Below are 24,004 nucleotides of genomic sequence, written 5' to 3' on the forward strand. Positions count from 1 at the left end.
GGTCACATGACTTTGTCTCTTGAGATGATTCCTAATTTGCATTGAGTATTAGATATTGTGTTGGAATTATGCTTGGCTAGATGCCGTCACTGTAACCTGGAATGTGCTGAATTGGGGCTGAAGAAGGATTTCATCTCTTTTTTATCTAGCTTTTCAACTGTTACTCTATAGGGCTCACTCTAATTTTTAAAACTCGCTAGGAATCAGGATGTTATTTTACTGTTTACATTGAATAAGATTCATGAATTAATTTGGGAGGGGTTTACATTATTTTGGATTTTTCTCTTTTTATTTCTCTCAGTAAAATTTTGTCAATTTCTGCACTGTCTACTCAATTTGGTGTAAAAATTAAGTTATGAAACAATTAATTGATTGCTTCTGATTAATCACCCTAACCACCCTCAATCTGTGTATGTGCCATGTGACAGGAACATAGCTATTTTTGCCTGGTCTGATGTTGAAATAAGTTATCAGTTTGTGTGTGTTTCCTCCCTCTCTTCTGTAGGGACTGTGTGTTCACGTACACACCCTCGTAGCCACACATACGAGAAGAGCTCTTTCTTCTCTTCGTTCTTCCTACTTCGGTTGTAAGCTGTGTGGTTACCTTGCTGTGTGCATCTTCTGTGCTAGTACATGGACCCCAACCTGCTCACTACTACCATCACCAGAACCTTTGGTTCAATGTGTCAGTGAGAACCCATTTGTCATTCTCTTATCTAGATTTACGTATGTTTTACACACACACACACACACACACACACACACACACACACACACACATACACCAGAACCTTTGGTTCAATGTGTCAGTGAGAACCCATTTGTCATTCTTTTCCAGATTTATGTATTTTTTACACACACACACACGCACGCACGCACACACACATGCATGCACGCACGCATGCACACGCACTTATAGCAGCAGTACAGTATGCTGTGCTGATTGACTCACTCATTGATCTGTCTAGTGTGATGCTATCTCAGCATCTTTGAATAGGCTACTATGGCCAAGATGTAGGTGATGGGGGAAATGAGTGGTACCAGGGTCTGCTTGTGACAGCTGTTACCAAGGTGGTTTGCTAAGCATTCTAGTTTAACCCTGAATCTTACCTCTTCATTTTACTATGTCTTGGAGAAATCAAATCATCTGATGCCATGGTGAGAATTTAGCCTTCCATGTTTCTGACTCCCAGGTCCCAGGAGTCATGGGAATTTGGCTTTTGAAATCTAACATCTCCAAAAGACCACCTTTGTTTTTAATATTTTTATTTTCCTCGTAACTGTTATCGTAAGCATTTTATTCTCATAGAAATGAGGTAGGATATAAAAGGACTTCAAATCTAGAATTTGCCATGTTTCTTATCATACGAATCCATGTATTTCCATATTCTGAACTCCATTCTTTAGGTTATGGTTCACTAATTAGGTTACTTGGAGAAGATGAATATGTTCTTGTTGGAAATGAAATTGTCAATGTGCTGTCACTGCTAAGAATCACACAGAATGAGCTCCAGCCTTTGCTTTGCTCCTGACTTCCTCTGTGACCTCGGGTGCTCTGTAGTTTCCTCTGTCTTACAAAGGACTTGATTACCTACCTTTGTATATTTTGAGGAACAAAAGTAATCAAAATGAAATGCACTGATAAAATTATAAAGCCCCGTACTACTAGGAATTATTTATAAATGATAAATTCTGCAATTTAAAATTTTCTGTATTATTCATTTATCAGCTGTATCTACTGAACATTTCTTATTACCAGGCACTATCGTACACATAACAAGTTACAATTATTTTTCATAGACCCTTCTTGCATTTGCTAAAATGTTTTTAAGTTGCACATACAGAGGATTTGAAAAATACTTTTTATTTTGGTCTTCCTTACACAGTCATAAAAGTATGTAATGTTTCTAAAATGTTTCCTCAAATGCTGTTTTGGCTTACTGCATGCAATGAGGTCATAAGATGAACCCCTTAATACAGATTATAAGGGATTTTTTTGTGTTCTACCATTTTTGTTATAAGTTTTCTTTTACAGGTGTAATATATTTTAATTGTAACACTTTTTGTTCATCCCAAGTTTCCTGAGCAGAGAGTCTCTGTGAGCATGCTTAGGGCAGCTGACTAGAAAGGTACTCACATATGCTCGGCAGTATGGGACTCTCCACAGAAAAGCCCAGCTGCCGAAATGGCCCACATGTACTTGCTGCAAGCAGTGTGGTTAAGGAAATGGCTCAGAGGATATGGTGCTTTTAGCTGGGTAGGTCTTGGTGACCTACCTGACCTGGCAGACTCTCCCTTGTGAGAACGATGAAATGCTGAGCCTTCCAGGGCTCCACGCAGTCCTGAGGACTGTCCCAGACATAAGAAGTACTCCACACAGGGCTTTCTGGGCCCTGCTTCGGCGTGTGCCATAGAGAGGGTTCAGTGATGGCTGCTCTTGTCCTTCTTAACAGGATGCCAATTGTCTCTGCCCAAGGGTGAAGGAACTCTGAATATCCTCCTTCTCAGTGGGTTTTCAAAGGACAGGCGCTTCTCAGCAGTGGGATTCTGTTCCTCTATTAGTCTTCAGATTGACACGAACATTCGAGTGGCCTTTCGTTATTTTTCCCCTTGCTGAAACCCATTATTCTCCTGTTTTGTAATTTGATTGACAGGTAACAAATGAGTGCTTTTTCTTCAGGAGATGAGCTGTTCTTCTAAAGAACTGAAATAATTGCCCATAACACCAAGTTGTGAAACCCTGGTGTCACAATGAGAACTGGAGGGGGGGGGCAGAAATGACGTGGTGACAGATATGTCTAAGGAGCTAATGTGAATGTGGACAGAATTGGAGGAGAGTGGTTATTAATAAAGCAAGTTCCCTATTCAGTTAGGAATTATGTAAAAGAGAAACAACCCCTCCCCGTTTCTAGAATATCAGTAATACTCGTGTTACTGTGGAGGTAAGTAGGTAAGTGATGATATGATATTGAAACTTGCCAGTCACACTCAAGGGCTTGGAGGAATTCATGCTTACTCTACCCCTGTGACATTTGTGCCACTGTTACAACTCTGGCTTGCTTTGCCATGTCATTCACTGGTGTGACACTGGTTGTTACTTCTCCCTCCGGCAGCCTGTACAGCACTTTCCCATACTGTGAGACCTGGCCACGAGGGAAGGAACTTCCCGTCAGCAGTACTAGTTCAATTTATCTGTGTTCTCAGGTGTGTGGTGTCTTCAGCGGTAGGGTCTTACCAAAAGTAGAGTGTAAAAAGTTCTCAGTGAAATATATATATATATATATATATATATATATATATATATATATATATATATATATATATATTGCCATGGCAGGCTTCTTGCTATCTGTTCTTACAGCTTAAATTAATCCATTTCTATTAATCTATACCTTGCCACGTGGCTCGTGGCTTACCGGCATCTTCACATGCTGTTTGTCATCGTGGCGGCTGGCAGTGTCTCTCACCCAGCCTTCCACTTCCCATCTTTAATCTCCTCCTTGTCCCGCCTATACTTCCTCTTGCCTGACTACTGGCCAGTCAGTGTTTTATTTACCAACCAATCAGAGCAACACATTTGCCATACAGAACATCCCACAGCATATATATATGAAAACTCCTGCTGAGAGTTTGGCGTTACCGCTTGGGTAGTTACTTGACCGCCAAATGTGGTCCTAGCCAGGGAATTTAGTTAATTTGGAGGGTCTACTTATTTATAAGAAAATGTAATTCATGATTATGCTTTCTCTGTATTCCACTTAAAATGTAAACTAGGAGTTCGGGTGTATGCCAGACAAATTTGTATTGTCATGTCCTTGGACAGCATGCTGGGAATCTCTAATTACGTTAGAAATTATTTTCTTACCCCTGCGTTTTACTCATTAATATTCTACATATTTAGTTTTTTTAAATAGATTCTTGGCACAATAATTACATAATCATTCAATACAGTAGAAACATCATTATGGTCAAATACTAATTATCTACTTAAATGAAACAAAACAAAACCTAGTTCACAGCTTACTGTATAACGTAATTTCATAAGGTACAAAACCAAATATATGCTTAAAACTGTAGTTAAGTGTGATTCATTTTTTTTTCAGATTTTCTGTGGGAAGGAATTAGTGTTCTGGGTGTATGTTAATCTGTGGCTTCAGCTTCTGTATCACATCCTTCATGACCACTCTGTCCAGAGTCCTGACCAGCAGGTTTCCAAGCTCAGTGTACTTCTGGTTACTGGGGCTGCACCAGGCCTGTGCAGCCCTTCACATTCTCGCTTTGGAAGCCTCGAAACTGTGGATTTTAGTCGTAAATTTTCACTTGGGGTGCTCTGGAATGTGTCACCTCAGCTATCCTCCCTCAGTGCACTTTTGGAGTCTCACAGAGTCCCCCTGGTGACACCAAATCCTGGCACTGTGATTGTCTGAGGATGTTTGGGGTCAGAGGACAGCCAGGCAAAAGCAAAATCTGTGACAATAAGGTTAATAGGGTTCAAACTGGTTGTCAAATTTGTCTGATAAATCTGTCGGATGCCCCTCTCCAGCCTCCACAGTGACCCCTCTCCAAGCTCACATTGACCCCTCCCCAGGCTCACACTGATCCCTCTCCAGACTCCACACTGACCCCTCTCCAGGCTCACACTGACCCCTCTCCAGACTCCACACTGACCCCTCTCCAGGCTCACACTGACTCCTCTCCAGGCTCACACTGACCCCTCTCCAGACTCCACACTGACCCCTCTCCAGGCTCACACTGACTTTCCTTGGAAATTGCTCCTTGGGCTAAGGCGGGGCTCTAATGAGTGGTAGGGTGTTTAGTGCTCTTTGTAAATAGGTTTGTGATTGGTGGCTTCTTTCATCTGCTCTTGTCCATGTGTATGGACTACCAGTGAATCAGTGGAGACAGGGCTGTGAGTTAGGCCCTCTTGTCCTGGTGCGTAAACTCATCAGCCTTATAAGACTCGAGGCATTCTTGTGATTATGTCACCTGTAATATCCCAGAGTAATATTTAAGGCATAAATACATCTCCTGTTAAGCAATTTATAAGTGAAATGCTTTATAAATTTTGTGCTTTGTCATCTTTGTTTCAGTTTTTTCTTTCTGTGTCCTTTATTTTGCTCTGTTAGGTGCTTTATTTCTTAGTGAATGGCTTGTGATGTGTATGGAAATGAAGATGTACAGGAAACATGTGTATGATGTAGTTGAACAAATAGATGCTATCTTGAGACTACTGTAGGTGTTATGTGTTAATGGGGGAGGTACTGACTACTCTAGGTATTATGTGTTAATGGGAGGTGGTGAGTACTCTAGATGTTATGTGTTAATGGGAGGTAGTGAGTACTCTAGGTATTATGTGTTAATGGGAGGTGATGACTACTCTAGATGTTATGTGTTAATGGGAGGTGGTGACTACTCTAGATGTTATGTGCTAATGGGAGGTGGCGACTAAAGATGTTATGTGTTAAAGGGGAGGTCATTATTGCCGTTCTGTTGCCGTTCCTGCAGTTAACACATTTTCTAGGAAAGTAAAATATTTTAGATCATAAAAACATTCACTAGTGAATCAGTGAACAACATCAACCTCTGTCCTTTTTGAAATGTTGGTTTATTTGGAGACACTATGATGTAAATGAGCTGTAATGTAAGATCACAAGCCATGCAGATCTCCCGAGGTCTGTCACGTGGTGGTGTGCATCATGTCTGCAACACTGAAGCAGCATCAGAGGGAGTTAGGATGAGGAAAGCAAAGATGTGAGTGCTTCAGTGGAGAATGATTTCAACGTCAGAGAACCCAGAGAGCCACGGGAAAGAGGAAGAAGGGCGTTAGATATCTTTTGCAAATAGTTATGTCTGAAACCACAGTGAGCCTGTGCAGCATATTAAAGATTCCTCCAAAATAGCAGTTCATGTTTTGTTCATGCTAAGAATTGCATGTTGTTACAGATGTCAATGGAAGTTACTCTCATAGTTTTAATAATTTTCCTTTGTTTGAGTCCCCATCAAATCTTTTTTTCTCAATTGTATTTATCATAAAATTTTGGGCCTTCCTCTAAGTAGATTTACTTTAAGTCAACTTGTTTTTATCCCAGAACCAAGTTTCTTGAGCATAGCAATGAGGGACCTCTCTATAGATATATGTGTGCATTATGAGATTTGCATGTATAATCATGCAGGCTACTCTGTTTCACCAATCTAAAGTGAGTGTCAGGTTTGTATTTGAAGTTAATTATGCCTAAATTGCAAAGACAAGTTACAATTTTTTTTTCATTTTTATTTTTAGTTAATACAATGAGCCAGAGACCAGAATATTCGAGTACTGATTCTTTTAGATAACTAAAATGATACTTATGTGTCATTTGGGGGATATAGAAAATGTTTAATATGCACATTAATGTGACGCATCAGTAGACTATTTTGCCTCATGTACTGTGTGGTATTTGTTATGAGGAAATGCCACTCTTGTTGAATTGTCTCAGAATGATCCTTCTCATTCGTCCCTCTGTGTTTTCTTTTGTTGTTGTTTGGTTGATTGGCTTTTGAGACAGGGTTTCTCTGTGTAGCCCTGGCTGTCCTTGGAACCAGGCTGGCCCCAAACTCAAATCCACCTGCCTTCTAGGTGCTGGGATTAAAGGCATATGCCACCATGCCAGACCTCCCTGTACTTTCTATGGCTGGGAACTGAAGCCTTAGGAAGAGTGTTAGAGAAATGAAGGTGTTTTGAGATCGCAGTATTGACACAGCTGTCTTTGCAGGTACCTCGTGGTCTACAACCCTTTTGAACAAGAGCGGGATGCAGTGGTGTCCATCTGTGTGAACTCCGCTACGGTTCAAGTGCTGTCTGATTCTGGAAAGCCTGTGGAGGTCCAAGTCAGTGCAGTCTGGAATAACGCGAGAACGATTTCACAAACAGCCTATGAGGTATGTGGTGGCCAGAGAACTAAAGGACACCAAAAAAGATAAAAGGACAAAAAGGAAAGAGCGTGGTCAGGGTCCATAGCTTGTACCTGCATAATACCCACAGCATGCCCATCAAGCTGTTGTATTGGAATGATTGTCTAACACCAGAGGATGGAACTGGGTGGCCAAATGATACTAAAGGAAAATATTAGTATTTTTAGCAGGTGACATTTTACTAGTGGGGAGTGTATATCTTTTAAAGTATGCATATTTTAACTGGATTCTAAAGTAATAAATAATAAATTTTGGAATTTTTGTATGTAACTCAAGGATAATTATACACATGGACCTGAGATAAATGGCACAATTTTTAAATAGTAATGTTGGTTAGTCGTCATTTTTCATAGCAATGGTGACTTAATATGGCCTGGGAGAGAGACTTTTAACTAAGATCATTAAAATATCTTTTTTGGAGATTTAATTATGAAATTCAATCAATAGAGACTGTGTGTGAATATATCTCTCTGTGTGTGGTGTGATGTGTGCCTCTGTGTGTTGTTTCTGTGTGTGTGTAAATTTGTGTGTGTGTGTATGTGGGTGTCTCTGTGTTGTCTGTCTGTATGTCTGTGTATACATGGGGGTCTCTGTATTGTCTTCGTGTGTGTGTGTGTGTGTGTGTGTGTGTGTGTGTGTGTGTGTGTGTATGTGTGTGTGTGTCTTAGATAAGCAGTTTTTAAATGAACCCTATATCACTAGAAACGCTAAGTATTTGGAGTCTGGAGGTGATTTAAGGCCTTGCAGAGACGTGATGATAAGCTAGCAACTTAAGAGGGAGTTACTTCTGCTTTTCAAACACCATTGCTGGGGCAGCTCAGATAATCGTTGTCCTGTAAATAAAATGGGAAGTAGAGTCCACACTAGGCCAGAAATGACAGCCTACCTCGAAAGTGAAGCAGCTCTCCAAAGACAGGCCAGCTCACACAGTTCCTCCTCCAGGCCTTGCTCTGTGCCCACTAGCTCCAGGACAGCTTGTGATGTCTAGTGCTGACTGAACTGATTATGCCATATTTATATATTTATACACTTACCTTTTTAATGTACTGAAATCCAGCATTACAAAAGGACTTCTGATAATTAGGAAGAAAACATTGTTTGCATTAAGTCCTTACCTTCCTGGAGATTTTCTGCCTCCAGGTATCTGTTCAGAACACTGTGGCACATTTGAAGGATGATCATATAATTTCATAGGAGGGATGAAAACACTAATGCCTTTGGTAAGCCTTCCAACCTGAGGTGACTAGATTCCTGAATGAGCTGTGGTGTGGGTAATCTGACCAAGCTTCTAAAGCATTTATATAATAATAGTATGTCATGTTTTATCACAAATATAAATGTTTTCCCTTTGATAGATAACTTTTTTCTATAATAACCCCGTCTCCTGTCTTTAAAGGTTTCCTTTCTGGCTCATACACCACCACTGGGAATGAAAGTGTATAAGATCTTAGAATCACAGAATCCAAGTTCACACATGGCTGATTATGTCCTGTATAATGATGTACTAGCAGAAAATGGAATATTCCACGTGAAGAACATGATAGATGTGAAGGATGCCATAACTATAGAGAACCCCTTCCTTGCAGTCTGGTTTGACCGATCTGGGCTTATGGAGGTATGTTCTCAATAGTTGTGACAACCATAGAGAGGTTATTGTGTTTCCTACGTGTGTCCATGACTATGCAGATGGGGCAGTCCTCTAACCCAGGGCTGCAGCAGACCCTCTGGGAGACAGGATTGGTGAGCTGCTGCCTCCCTTCTGTGGGTGTGCCGCTCATGGTGTGCAGAGGTGCCGCTGATCCGTTAGGTAAGTGGTGCTTGTTCCAAGTGCTTATGGAAACTTTGGAAAGAAGTTTAACAGAGTGTCTCTATTGAGTTTTCTTCAAACTAATGCTCATTGGTAGTTCACTTTCAGTATGTTTTAAGCTGGCTCGTGCATTTGACAGTTAAGCAGGTCCCCTTCTACAGAAAGTGTGTGGCGCTTGAATCTAAGCTCCTTGTTCGTTGCTGAAGTATACTGCAACTTTTTGTTCGATTTGAAGCCTTTAAAATCTGAGGCTAACTATAAAATTTTCATGCTCAGCCAAATATCTCAAATGTTAGAGGCTTACTTTAGCAATTTTTAGGCCCACACCACTCTCTCTTTTTTTTTTTTTTTTTTCTGGGACAGGGTGAGACTGTGTAGCTCAGGCTTGCCTGGAACTCATTATTAAACCTTAATCTTATATAATCCTTCTACTTTAGCCTTCCGAAATACATGAGCATTTAAAAAATTTTATGTGTATATTTTGTCTCCTTATATGTGTGTGTGTGTGTGTGTGTGTGTGTGTGTGTGTACCTGGGTACCTGGTGCCTGAGGCGGTCAGGTGGGCATCTGATACCCAAGAACTGGAGTAACAGTCAGCTGTGAGCTGCCATGTGGGTGCTAGGAACCAAACCCAGGTCCTCTGCATGAGTGACTGCCCTTAACCATTGAGCCATCTCCCTAACCCAACCTGAGCATTTTTAACCTGTCCTGGTAGATTTTAGTGTCTTTTATTTTGAGCATATTCACAGTCCCGGTTTTCAGTTTGGTCTTAACTGCCTTTATAGAATTTTGATTTTCATCCTTAACTCAATCTGATGGCATTTTGGTAATGAAATGCTGTTTTTGTTTTTATTTTGTTTTCCAATCCTTAGAAAGTGAGAATGAAAGAGGACGGTAAACACCATGAAATAAAGGTGCAGTTCCTATGGTATGGAACCACAAACAAGAGGGACAAGAGTGGTGCCTATCTCTTCTTGCCTGATGGGCAGGGCCAGGTGAGTGTCCCTACAGAGATGGGTCATTTGCATGTTTATTGGAACAGTGCTTGCTGCTGGGTGGTGGCCCACGCCCTTAATCCCAGCACCCAGAAGGCAGAGGCAGGCAGATCTCTATGACCTGGAGGCCAGCCTGGTCTACAGAAAGAGTTCCAGGACAGCCAGAGATACACAGAAAAACCCTGTCTCAAAAAAGAAGAAAAAAGGAGGGAGGGAGGGAAGGAGGGAGGGAGGGAGGGAGGGAGGGTGCTAAGGACAAAGACTAGCATGTCTCACTAGTTTATCATTGGGGTTGGATCAGCTCTTGGTTGGTAGTTTGTACTTGGACGTTAGATGTGTCAGAGCTGGAATTCAGTTAGGAAGACACAAAGAATGAGTGTTCTCCATGAAGGAAGCAAATCTAGACCTGGCCCTGAGGGAGGTGATTTGAGGAACTGCGTAGCTGTGTTAGTGTGCATGTAGAGACACAAAGTGGGCTGGAGAGATGGCTCATAGGTTAAGAACACTGGCTGTTCTTCCAGAGGTCCTGAGTTCAATTCCCAGCACCCACATGGTGGCTCACAACCATCTGTAATGAGATCTGGTGCCCTCTTCTGGCCTGCAGGCATACATGCAAAAAGAACATTGTATACATAATAAACAAATAAATCTTTAAAAAAAAAAAGTGCCTAGCTATGTGGGGAAAGTTGTTCACTGGATAACTTCTCTCTATCCTTTTGGGATTTAACAAACAGGGTTTTTTTTTTTCTACTTTTGAATATAAAAGCAACACATACAGAGTCTGGCACATTTTGAAAATGTAGCTAACGTGAGAAAAACTGTGAAATAATGGTTATCTGCAGCCCCATGAAAACCACTGCCAACATTTGGACATGTCTTTGATCTTTGATTTGGGGCATTATTCATACACCCCCATTTTCAGCATGGTTTTATTGCCTTTACATAGTTTGGTTTTCATTCTTAACTCAGTCTGAGGCAGGCTCTTTGGAAGTGTAATCCTCACACTGGCTCTTGGGTTTCAGAATCTCCTAATGCCGCATATCCACTTTGTCCCACTTCCTCCTGACAGCGATCTTGTAGCTTTCTCTATAGCATCTTTACATACAGTTCTGACTATTTCCTGAGAAGCTGAGCAGAAACATTGTGGGTCAGTGTCGGAAGCAAATCTCTAAGGGCTTTTTGTTTTGTTTTGTTTTTTTGTTTTTTGAGACAGAGTTTCTTTGTGTAGCTTTGCGCCTTTCCTGGAACTCACTTGGTACCCCAGGCTGGCTTCGAACTCACAGAGATCCGCCTGCCTCTGCCTCCCGAGTGCTGGGATTAAAGGCGTGTGCCACCATGCCCGGCTTTTTTTTTTTTTTTTTTAACCTGTTGATTCTCTTGCCTCTGGAAAGACTGTACAAAAGTTCATTTCCACCCTGTTTTGGTCCCTTTCCCAAGCTCCGAGAATTAGCCCCATCAAAAGCGTCGCCTGTACCAATGCTTTTCCATTACCTCTGTGCCTTCGTGTTTCTTTATTCAAGAGGAGTTACTCTCCTTAACGCTTTGTGGCCCACTGACTAATCTTCTGAGAAAGTCATCTTTTCTTCTGCAATTTAGAGAAGCTGCCCACTAACATGATTAGATTTTTAGGGATATATAGGCCACCCTAAGGTAGATTGTTTGTTGGTTTATGTTCAAGCCAGCGAAAATCTGTAGGTAATAGCTTTTAGGACCTATTCCAGAAGAGGCAGAAAATCTTACTTCTATTGGATGTGCCTCACTTCATAGTTTTTTCATTGGATAGTTATTGGTTCAGAGTCTTTTTTGTCTTGATTTAATTTCTCTCTCTCTCTCTCTCTCTCTCTCTCTCTCTCTCTCTCTCTCTCTCTCTCCCCCCCTCTCTCTCTCTTTTTTTCTCTCTCTAAGGCCAATCAACTTGTAAGCATTTACAAATCCAGGCTTTATAATTTTTTGTAAGAAAAAAAAATCTTACCTTATGTCCATTGTTTGTATCCTGTGTATTCTGATAAGTTGTAAGATTTTCATGTCAAGTTATGGATATTGAGTTGTGTGGATTTGTTAAAACATTTTGGGAAAGTTTAGAAACCAAAGTGTTTTTGCTAAACGTGTCCTTTCCTCTTCAGCCGTATGTTTCTCAACGGCCACCCCTTGTCAGAGTGACCCGTGGAAGGCTCTATTCAGAAGTGACCTGCTTCTTGGAACACGTGACTCATAAAGTCCGACTATACAACATACATGGTAAGCAAACAGCACAGCTGTCAATCACAGAGACTTGGTGGTGGATTCTTTTTTTTTTAAGATTTATGTATTATGTATACAGTGTTCTGCCTGCATTTGTCCATGTGGGCCAGAAGAGGGCACCAGATCTCACTATAGATGGCTGTGAGCCGCCATGTGGTTGCTGGGAATTGAACTCAGGTCCTCTGATAGAGTAGCCCATGCCCTTAACCTCTGAGTCATCTCTCCAGCCCGTTGGTGGATTCTTAACTTTTCTTCCATCTTTTCACTGAGTTAGAAGTTGTTTCAGAGACAACTTAATCTTTTTAAATTGACTTTATGTCTACAGTATGACTTCTCATGTCATACTTACCTTTAGATAATGGGAATGATAAAGCATTCATCCTTCTGTATCAACCCCTTCCCCATTAGCAATTGTCTTAGTTATGAGATTATCAGCACATAACTTTATTTTTAAGACCTGAAAGCAATTCAGTATTTAGGTGTGGTTTTATAAAATAGAATAATAGCATAGTTACTATGAGCGTACACACGCGTGTGCACACACACACACACACACACACACACACACACACACCTGCCTCTTTAATGTAGAAGGCAGTTCTTTTGGTTCACATTTCTGTCTGTTATATTTCTTTAGCTAATTTCATGCAGTGTCTTTGCTAATTAAAATGATGTGGAATAAGCTTTAATCATTTTATTTAATCATTTTAGAAGCTACCAAGCTCCTGAGTACTAGGCCATTGACCTGTCCTTCCTTGGAATATGGCTTATTTTTTTCTTCCAGAGCCTTACACTTGGGCAGTTATGTTGGTTTATTCTAAATTCAGCACTTTTAGAATGGAGCACTTTTCCAATCACAAATTTAATTCCTTTTTCCAGGTTACTTACCAGATCAACAACTATCTTAGAAAAGGTCCTTCAAGTCCACTTGAAGTCTTACTGTTACCTAGGCTGAAAAAAACTAGGGAAGGGAAAATATTCCTGCCTTGACTTTTCATACAGATAGAAAATAAAGAATACCACCAACTAATGGTAAACTGCTAATAAGTATGGATTATTTATTATCTTTTATAGGGAAAAGACATCACAGTCACAGAATTTCTTACATACCCAATGCTCAACTTCTTGATTTCACTATCTAAACTTAATTTTGCTTTTATGTAATTATATAACTTCATATTTTATTACTTTTGCCTTTTCCTATGATATTAGACATTTTTTTCCCTCCTAGAACCTCTTGGTGATAACATAGTGTGTTTTCTAAGTAATCCGTGGTTCCCGGGCTGAACCAGGACATCCTCTAGGGCTATGAAAACTAACAGTAGACATGAACGTTATGCCTAAGTATGACTTCTGTGTTGCATAGAATGGCTTTTCTAGCAACAGGCAAAGCCTGAAGTTATAAAATAGTCCTTTTTCAAGTTTCCCAAAACCTCCAGTAAGTCAGAACCATGGAGATGGGGCATTCCTTTGGACCATTTTTAATAATTCACCCCGAATGCTCTAACATCACATTTTTAACTATTACCAGCTGTTTCATATTATAAGTAGAAAATAACATCATACATGGAAATATTCATCTGGTTTTAGTTTTACTTCTAGGCCTATAACCCAATTTACTTGAGAGGCTGAGTCAGGAGGATTGCAGGTTTGAACAAAGGCCAGGGCAAATGAGTGAGACCTTGTCTGAAAGTAGGGAAAGAAGGCTAGGGGTGTGGCCCTAGGTTCCCTAGGTCTCTGCATGTGTGAGACCCTGGCTTCAGTCCTCAGCATTGCCTTCTCTATGAAAATATATTTTAGTAGCATGTATTAAATTGTATAAAGTAAAGGGCTTCATTAGAACATTTCTATACTTCATATACTCTACTTTAATCATATTCATCCTTTCTATTTCTCCTTGGTCCCTCTTTTCCTCCCACAGGAAGACTTCCCCCTGAGTGCAGCCTGGCACAGACCTATGTCCAGTTTACCTTTGTTTTCCCATAGATGATGTTTCAGAATAATTACTGCAACATCACCTCTGAAATTCTAACGTCATTCAGAGATGTTTCCTTAGTTACTTTTGCTTTGATTTAGTCCTGCCCGTCTGTGTCCCTGCACCTCCTGAGCTCTCCTTGGGTTCTCCGGGCCCCTGAAGTCCTGTGTCAGGATGGCCTGTGTAAGTAGATACTCCGCTTCCACTGCTGGGGACTGCAGCTTTGCCCTGCTGTCATAGACCAGCAGCCGATTGGGAAATTAATCGACTCTGACCTGCCTGCTTCCTTCTGCCAAGAAACGCTGCTCATCAGAACTAAGTGGCTGTCATCTTTCCTCTCTCTTTCCTCTCTTCCCACTCCTGGACACAGTCCTGTCCAGCCTGACTGGCAGCTCTGCAGCTGAAGCCAGGGCCTCTGAGGTCCCACTGGCTTCTGGCTTCCAGAGTGGCAGCTCTCGCTGACTAGGTTTCACCAGCAGTTAGTTGCTGGCTCTCTGTGGGGGGGTCCATGTCTGTTTGCTGGCTTTTCTTCTCTCTCTTCCCTGCTTTATTTTGTCCTTCTATTTCCTAGTGTTTCCTTCCCGGATTGTTCTTCCTGGCTCCCTTGTTCTGACTCAGGTGCATAGATTTTAGAGGTACTGCCAACGGGCAGGTGCCTCTCACCACCAAGCTGACCAGCCTTGAAAGCTGGGTTTTGACCGAGGCTCATCTTTCCTCAGCATTCATAACCTGTTCCCTGTAGCTGCTAGATAAATATTTCTAAATCTAAGAGTAGACCTGCTTGCCAGTTCTTGAAGTCTCGCCTCTAGGGAATGGAGGTACTTTTAAAATACTTTAGTTAGTTAAGCAATGAAGAACACTCTGACTAGGGCACACACAGTATTGACACAGTTTCTAAAAATGCAGGCTCTATTGCCTCTGGATTTCTCAATCGGTAGAGTACACTTGGGATGACACGGTTTTGTGCCAATATTAGATTTTTATAGCTTAAAAGCATGAAGGTTTCGAAATGTGTTTGAAATGACAGGTGAGGAGGTACAATGTGAAGTTAACTGAGCCTGCTTTTCTGGATGAGTTTTATTCCAGTTGTCTGGATTAAACCCGAAGTCAGCAGATACAAATGCGAAGTGACGTATACATCTTGCATTCCCTCTAGCCCCGAGCAGTTATATTTATTTATTCTAACATGGAAGCAGTTGGGTGGGAGATGAGACACCTGGATCATCGGAAGGCTTTCCTCCAAACCGTATTCCCTCCTGCATTTGTCCTCCTTTCAATGAGCTTGCCTCTTAGAAGAGATTAGCCACGCCCCGGAGAGACTTCAGGCTGACCCTTTCCTCCCTGGTCTCTGTGACCCACTCCCATGTCACTGACTTCCTCTTCTATCACTTCCTGAGGCCTCATCACTTGGCTCTTGGCTCGTTGAGGTTGTCATGAAGTCACGCCCTCAGAAGGCTTGTGCTAGAAATGGGGCTCTTCAAGTAGATGATACCTGGGCATTTCCACTGTAGTGAAGTTCTAAGGTGTTTGGAATCACCCAAACGTTCTTAAATATGCTGCGGTTTGGCTTCCCGAGTAAACAGTTAGAAACTAATGAAAATGCACAGTCAAAAGTCAGTTTCCTATATAGAAAGACCTACAGGCAATGTCTACATTTTTGTAGATTGAATCTTAGCTTATAGATTTTTTTTCTGTTTTTTTTTTTTATTTTTTTTCTTCTCTGTGTAGCTTTGTGCCTTTCCTGGAACTCACTCTATAGCCCAGGCTGGCCTCGAACTCACAGAGATCCACCTGGCTCTGCCTCCCGAGTGCTGGGATTAAAGGCGTGCACCACCACTGCCTGGCAGCTTATAGTTCTTAAAATACCAAAAATATTCCTTCTCAGATTTGACTTCCTGAGCTGTTTCTGTGTATATGTTAATTCTGCCCTCTCCAGTGGCCCAGTGTTTAGTGGATGAGTGTTAATGGATGGAGCCTGTTTGTTATTGGTATCAAATTTCTTCTTAATTTTATTTTTTATCAGTATTTTATTTTTTAACATTTTATTTTAAATTTTGTATGTGTCCACGTGTGCACTCTCCCATGTGCACACACACACACACATGCACATGCATGCTGGTGCTTGCAGAGGCCAGAAGAGAGTGTTGGATCCTCTGGACCTGTGTTCCAGGCTGAGAATAAGACTGGGGTCTTCTGCAAGAGCAATGTGTTCTCTTAACTGCTGAACCATCTCTCCATCCCGTTTATTAAGATTTTAAGTAAGCATGCAGAGTATTTTCCTTATGGCATTTCATACAAGTACCAAATTTATGAGACAGGAAGTAATGGGATTATTAATATTGTGTACTCATGAGCATGCCATTGTATTACATTGATCCCTGCTAATTTTACAACAAAGTTTATTATTTTTTAACAACATTGATAAATAGATAGTGAGTTAATATTGCAGATCATCTCTTAATTGATAGTCTATGTTAAGTATTCAATTCAATGAAATCGCCTTTGTAAAATCTGCAGACCTGATCAAACGCCTCCCAGTCCTCAGTGTCTGTTCTACTTGCTTTTTGTTCCTTTTCCCCCTAAAGTAACTTTTGTCAAGAACATAAATCAAACAACACTACCCAAGTTTCACAGACCAATTGGTCATTATTGATTGTGAAACCAACTGTGTTGAGAGGCCCTGGTACAGCCACCTGCTTTGGTATTGAACTGTGGTTTCTGTATTTGCATTCTCCACAGATTTGGAAAATAATTAGCTCAGTTGAAAGGCTCTTTCTTAATATCACTTAGCTATTCACAAATACCATGTTTGAGGGCTGGAGAAATGGCTCAGTGATTAAGAACACTGGCTGTTCTTGCAGAGGACCCTAGTTCCATGACCAACACCCACATGGTGGCTCAGAACCATCCTTAACTCCAGTTGCTAGGGATCTCTTGTATAGGCAGACTTTTCTTCCCCACCCCAGTTCCCAAATAACTGACACAGAGACTTAATATTAATTACAAATGATCGGCCGATAGCTTAGGCTTATTACTAACTAGCTCTCATAATTTAAATTAATGCATTTCTATTAATCTACATTTTGCCACATGGTATTACCTCTCTTTCATCTTTCACCTCTTGTTTCCTCTCTGTGTCTCGTTTGTGACTCCTCTGACTTCTCCCTTCTTCTCCTTCCCAGTGTCCTTAGACTGGTTCTCCCACCTAACCTTATCTTGTCTGGCTACTTGGCAGTCAGCTTCTTTATTAAACCAATCACAGCAACATATATTTACACAGTGTAAAGGAATATCAACTCTCTTCTTGCATCCTCAGGCACTGCATGTGTGTGGTGTACACACACACACACACACACACACACACACACACACACACACACACAAAACTAAATCCCTAAATTTTAAGAAAAACAAATACCATGTTTATCTTTTCGTTGTCTATTACATGTAACATTCAGAAAGGCAATCTTAGGTTCAGGAACATTCAGAAATCAAGATCAGAGCAACTTCAGTGATGTCTGAGGAAATTCTTTGCTTTTTTGTCAGGTTAAGTAAGAAACCCATTTTATAGCCCACATAATTTAACATGATACTCTTTTGGAACCATTGGGAACCGTCTTTGGAAAGATTATTCGGTTTGTGGGAAAATGACAGATTTCTGGCAATATACCTTGATGGGGGGGGTGGAATTAATTTTTCTTTTCATTAAGTTTAATTTGATATTTGAAGTTTCCTCATGTAGTCCTTTGGTAGAAGATTGTATATCTATTGAATATTTACAAAAGGAGTAACAAGGATAAATAAGTGACATGGCCAACTAAAGCTTCATTTTTACTTCACAATTGTAATTACCAGCCTTTTTTAATGCCCTGGTTTTCTGACATCAACTCCTATTTGGAAGAATTAGGTTGCTATGGGTTACCAGCATGTCATGTGTGTTTTCACTGGCTTTAGGTCCCAAATCTGTTAAATATCTTCCATCTACCTCCCCACTGCTTCAAGGCTGTGTTTTTCTGGGCAGGTGCTTGTGAATGAGTGAGTAAGTGTGTACGAGCCATGTTTCAGCCTTAGGAGAAATATCTGAAATGCAATATTTTTATCCTGCTTTCACCAACATATTATAACAGTACTGTATATGTGTAATGGATCTTGCTAAAAGAAAGCAAGGAGCCTGAGGTGAAAATGTAATGAACGGCTGTCAGAAGTGCAGGAGGAAAGACCCCAGTGACTCAGAGAGGGAATTATATCTTGGACGGGTGTAGGCAGCAGCCAGAGTGCTTGCTGCTCTTGGAGCAGTTCTGAATGTGTTACATAAAATCTCGGTGGCTTTATTACATGACGCTTGACTTTTAGAGATTCAAGATGACCTTCACCTGGTTAAACCTGACAGTGAGGGACTCCAGTCTTCTGTCACCTCTGAAAGCAATATAACCTTTTGGATTTGTCCTTTAAGTTCTTAGGGACTCTGTTTCTTAATCTACAGAAAGAGCACGGGGACAATTAGGAATAACATTAGCGTCTTCATAAACCTCAGAAGCACATGAAGTCTCCTGTGCTTGGCTGCTTAGTTCCAAAGCCATCTGCTAAGGATGCCTGAGTCTGGGGCCTCCAACCTTAGGTCCACCCCCTGATAACTAGGGTCCCAGGGCTTCATTGAAGTTGTTTTTATTTCTATAAAAAGACTCATGAGAATGTTAAAATGGCTTGCAATCAATCTCCTGTTTTCCCCCAGAGCTATATTCCATATTTAGTATAAGGGTAAGAACCATTAAGTTACGGCTAGGCAGACCTAGGTAATTAAAACATTTTTGGAATATCATAATGTGCAATTGCCTGCTAAGGACTTTTTTCCTGTTAATTGGAACTTTTAAAAATTGAAATAAGTCACATGTATGGAACCTGATTATTCCCTACAGGCATGCAAGAGGAGTTATTTAAGGGCCCATAAGCACATTCTGGTTACACCAATTCAGACTCGGGTTATCTTGAGTGCTGTTTCTTTAGCAGGGAAGTGGCGTCCCTGGTGAATGTGTGCTGTGCCAAATTCTGACACAGGGTCCCAGGATGTTTGACTCTGAGCAGTTCCTAGCTGGAACCTTGCAACCGTGACAGTTACAGATTCCACCTCATAGGGGCTTTCCAGTGAATAACAAAGTTAGAATACAGGAAGCCTGGTGACTTGACAAATGTTATATCCACTTAAGGGACAGAGAGGGCCAGACCAGTTAGACAATTTATAAGAGAAAGAGTGGTCATTGGGAGTTAAGAGAGGTGGAAGATTTGGTATAGGGTGTGAGTTTTGAGGTGCTAGGTCTTGGCAAAACATCTCTTGAATGGGCAGAAAGAAAGGAAAACTGTAAAGGGAGGTTGGTTAGAGCCAACTCTCTGGTTCCTCTAAGAATTTGAAGGACTCTCTGTCCCCTGTGTATTTTTTTTAATTGAAATGATATTTTCTTTGTACACTTAAGTGATTGCAAAGCACGTTATTTTGGTATGGTAAACAGTGACATTTAAAATAAGCATACCCATGGGCAGCAACTCATTGGCCAGTCATGCATTTTTCAAAAGGCGGTGCTAACTGTTCTCCGGCAGGCAGTTTCACATCCTCATTTTCTCTACAATGTCATATTTGCATCCTGTGTCCCCACCGGATAGATCATCATGTCCTGTTTTTGTGTCGGAGCCTTGTTTGTTGGTCAGCTTTTCGTGACTCCTCTGAGACTGTAATCCTGTCTGTTGAGCATATATGTGTGCATGTATGTTTAAAGTTTAAAAGCTCGTCCTAAGGCCCCAAGTGTTGTTTTTCTGGACTGAGTCATCAAAACAGTGTAAATAATACTTTCCCATTTTGAGAATTTATTTTATAAAGTGTAATGGAAATGTTCCTCTCAGTGAAGTATACAGGCAGAGATACAAAAGAACGTTGCCTATACAAATTAGAAGCTGGTGAATGAACCAGGGTTATGGGAATATCACTTAACACTTTGAACTCCTTCTGAGTCAGGCCTCTCAGTCCCAGGATGTCTGTCAAACATGATTTTTGGTTAATTATTTTAATGTTCTACTGCCTGTCAATCCGATTCGCTAGCCCTTCAATTTTGTTAAAGGCAAACAATTGGAGGCTATGTTTAACAAAAGTATTTGTTAATCATTAACGTCCAATCAGACACCAGTATTTCAAATGATGTTTGCTCGGCACCCGTGTGAGTGGGAATGGGTGAGAAGTGTGCCTCTGTTCCCCACTACCTCCTCCCCTCCTCCCTTCCTCCCTCCTTCCCTCCTCCCTTCCTCCCTCCTTCCCTCTACACGCTGTGTAAGTTAAGAGAAATAATATAAAAGAGTGGCAGAAAGGAAGACCACAGGCATGTGCCTCCATGAAGGATTGTTTCGGACAGATCAATGTAGAGTGATTTATGTACTACATCCTTCCTTGAAAGGCACCTGAGACAGGAGCATGTCAGAGAACTGAAAGGAAGTGGGCTGAGAGTGTTCTTCAGTCCTGAGTGGGTTCAGTTCTCTGCTCTTTTGTCCTTGGCCAGGACAAGTCTGGGGCATGGGGCCAGTACCAGGGAGACTGGGGCTTTGAGCTCCTGTACCATCGTCCCAGCAGTCTGTACCTTGTTGACTGTCTTGGGTTGTTGACTATTTAAAGATGAGCACTGTTTGATGTGTTATGTTCCTTCCCAAACCTGTTGATTCATGAAATCATTGTTTTCTTTTTTGAAAAACAGCCTTGTCTCGTTTTGTTGGGCATCTTTTAAGCCTTCTTCAAATGAATCATTCTTAATTGATCTCATCTTAACCAAAATTTGCAAATCCATTTTTAATGCTCTAATTTTCCTGTTTTACATTTGTTTCTTGTTGTTACGAGGATTATTGAAAAGATGCACACAAATTGTGGAGACAAGTACCGTCCTTACATGTAGTCAATACATAATAATAGTTATCAATCTATCATTTTACCAATATGACAAAATGATATATCATCATTTTTGTGAATTTAAAAGTTGGAGTGAAATTTCCTGAAGTTGTATTCATGAAAGCAGGTGCTATTTATTTATTTATTTATTTACTTTTAGAAAAGGATTCAGTATAAACATTTGCAGACTCAGAAGTCAGCAGAGCCTCGGAGAATAAACTCTAGACTGTAATAGATGGTAACTTGTTAGAGTCAGTGTGAAGAAAATCATCACCCAAGTGGCACCCATTGCCATTTTGGCTTGGTTGCTCTCAGACATAGTCCAGTTTTAAAAATACAGAGTCACAGGAAAATTGACTTTTTTTTGCAAGCAGTATTTCCATGTTAATTCATCACTGTAAGCACTGCCTTCCAAGTGTACATACTGAATTAAATAATGTGTGTTTGTGACCCTGTCGACTCCCAATAAAGTTCAGAAAAACCAACGTTACAAATGTGTATACATAGTAGGAAAACATTTTTATTGATTTTCTATTTTAAAGTTAACACACAGAGTAATAGGTTTCATTATGGCACTTCCATGCCTACTTTGTTCCTGTTGGTACCACTTCCCACTCTGCTGCTGCTCAGCGCAGCTGTGGGCATCACGGGGCCGGGGAAGGAGGGGAGTGGTGGACAGAGAACCAGACCCTGGCCTCACTTCAAGCGTGAACCATCTTTTGTTCACCCCACTGCTGCTTATGTATTGTGTAGTTGGCTAGTGGAGCTGGTGTTGCCAGGAGAACAAGAGCAAACAGCAGCTTGCCCTCCACTGAGTTCTTCCTCCTGCGCTTCCCTGAAAACAGCAGCTTTTAGCCCCTTACTGTGCAGTTCCTGGGACACATCTGGTCAGGGTTTGTGCCTGAGAAGGAACTGCAGACCATCTAGACCCTCTACCCTCACCTCCTGTCCTCACTTGCTGGCCCCTCCCCTTCCGTTCCCCAGGAGCATGCTCTCCAGTACCTTCTTCTCCTTCCATGCTTTCCTCCCCTTAAGGTCTTCCCTCCTCCCATCCCCCCACCCCTGTTTTATAGTCCCTTCTCGAATCTTGACCTGTCACTCACACCTAATACCCACATAAAAGAGAAAATGTGGGATTTCTCTTTCTGGCTTATTTTACTTAACCCAATGACCTACAGGTCCACATGTTTTCCTGTAAATGCCATGCGTTTTGTTTGTTTGTCTGTTTGTTTTTAACTCTTTCTGGTTTTTCTAACAAAATTCCATTGTCTCAATGTATCACATTTTCTTTATGCATTCATTCATTGATGAATATCTAGCCTGGTTCCATTTCATAGCTATTGTGACTAGTGCAACAATACATATAGAAGTACACATGTCTCCGTCATAGCCATTTTTTAATAATTTTGACGATTTAAATTCAAAATATTCGGAAAATTTCGGAGGGAAATATTCAAAGTCAAAAGCACTTACCTTTCATGGCAGCTCCTGTTGCCCTGGTGCAGTTGTGCAGTGATTGCTTAGTCCTCCTCAGCTCAGACATAGGTGAACGGCAGTGGAGACAGTTACAGCAGAATGCCACAGCTGGGGAGGTGCGGGGAGATGCGGGTTGATGTGGATGTCCCATCTACGGATGAACACTTCCAGTCACTTGTGATCAGCACTTTGAACAGTCATAAGTCTCTGCATTGGCCAGGACCCACTGCAATAAAAACCTGCTCTGATCAAGGTTGAGAGCAGCTTGACAGATCTGTGGATATAAACACAAATATTTAGAAGGCAGTTTAACATGACTGTAGCTGGATGTTGGAAGTTTCTCCAACTGAATCTCCCCCACCTGCTGCAGTCCCGCAGCCGCTTATAAAATAATCACTCAGAGGCTTATATTAATTACAGACTATATGGCCTATGGCTCAGGCTTCTTGCTAGCTAGCTCCTACAACTTAACTCAACCCATTCCTATTACTCTATCTTTTGCCACGTAGCTTCGTGGCATTACCTGTTCTCTCACATCTTGCTTCTCCAGGCTGCGGCTTGCCGTGTCTCCTCTGATCCCACCTTTCTTCTCTCTATATCTCTCCTCAATTTCCCACCTGGCTCTATCCTGCCCTGCCATAGGCCAGTGCAGCTTTATTTATTAACCAATGGGAGCAACACGTATTCACAGCATACAGAAAGACATCCCACAGCACATGACTCTTTAGCAAAACAACAGCCTATGTATAGAGCATATGACCTTCTTTACTATGATTTCTGACTCTGTTTATAGTATTAGGCATGCATATACTTCTGTGGAGCAGAACTTAAATCTAATCAAGAGAATGGTTGGTGTTCTGGTTACCTTAAGTGTCAACATGGCACAGCCTTGGCCATTTTAAAGGAGAAGCCTCAATTAAGAAATTGCCTAGGTCAGGTTGGTTATGTGGATGTGTCTGAATTAGTGATGTAGAAGCCCACTGTGGGTGGCACCATTCCTCAGGCAGGTGTGTGTGTGTGTGTAAGTATATCTATGTATGTATGTATGTATGTATATATGTATAAAAGTATCTAACCATGGGCCAGGGAGAAAGCCCAGAGAGCAAGCCAGCAAGCAGTGTTCCTCCATGGTTTCTGCTTCAGGTTCCTGCCTTGATTTCCTTCAGTGATGGATAATGGCTTGCCAGTATAATATGAAATAAAGACTTTCCTCCAAGTTGCTTTTGACTGGAGTATTTTATCCCAGCGACAGGAAAGTAATCAGGTCACCGCCACACACAGTCAGGCTGCCAGTGTCCCCGTGGGCACATCATGCCTGCTGGTCAGTATTGTCACGTTCAGGAGTCAGAACTGGCTAAGATTGCTGATGTCTTTTGTCCCTCAGAATCCTTTGTAGCAGGCAGCAGGGAGAGTTTCCTGGTCAGTTCCAGGCTGATTTCTCTTTATCCTGCAAAGAAAGTCTGTAGTATCTTCAGCAGTAAGGACTTCCCCATCTGTGGTGGGCAACCAAGAGCAATGACAACCTCTCTTAGTATACTGTCACTCAGTGCCCCAATTCTAGTTTCCTGGCTTCCACGTGTACTCCAGATTAAATGTGTACACACACACATACACACATACACACACATACATACACACAC

General features: G+C 41.3%; 1 protein-coding gene across 2 annotated transcripts in view; it reads left to right on the top strand.

Annotated features, from left to right (window-relative positions):
• Man2a1 (mannosidase alpha class 2A member 1) overlaps positions 1–24,004 on the top strand; it is a 173,887-nt gene that overhangs the window by 117,857 nt on the left and 32,026 nt on the right. For both annotated transcript variants that reach the window (XM_059278209.1, XM_059278211.1), the window contains 4 exons: positions 6,753–6,918; positions 8,348–8,566; positions 9,631–9,753; positions 11,877–11,991. In XM_059278209.1, the coding sequence (XP_059134192.1) occupies positions 6,753–6,918; positions 8,348–8,566; positions 9,631–9,753; positions 11,877–11,991 (623 nt within the window). The remainder of the gene's footprint in view (positions 1–6,752; positions 6,919–8,347; positions 8,567–9,630; positions 9,754–11,876; positions 11,992–24,004) is intronic.

This window comes from Peromyscus eremicus, chromosome 13, assembly GCF_949786415.1.
Source record: "Peromyscus eremicus chromosome 13, PerEre_H2_v1, whole genome shotgun sequence".
NCBI lineage: Eukaryota > Metazoa > Chordata > Mammalia > Rodentia > Cricetidae > Peromyscus > Peromyscus eremicus.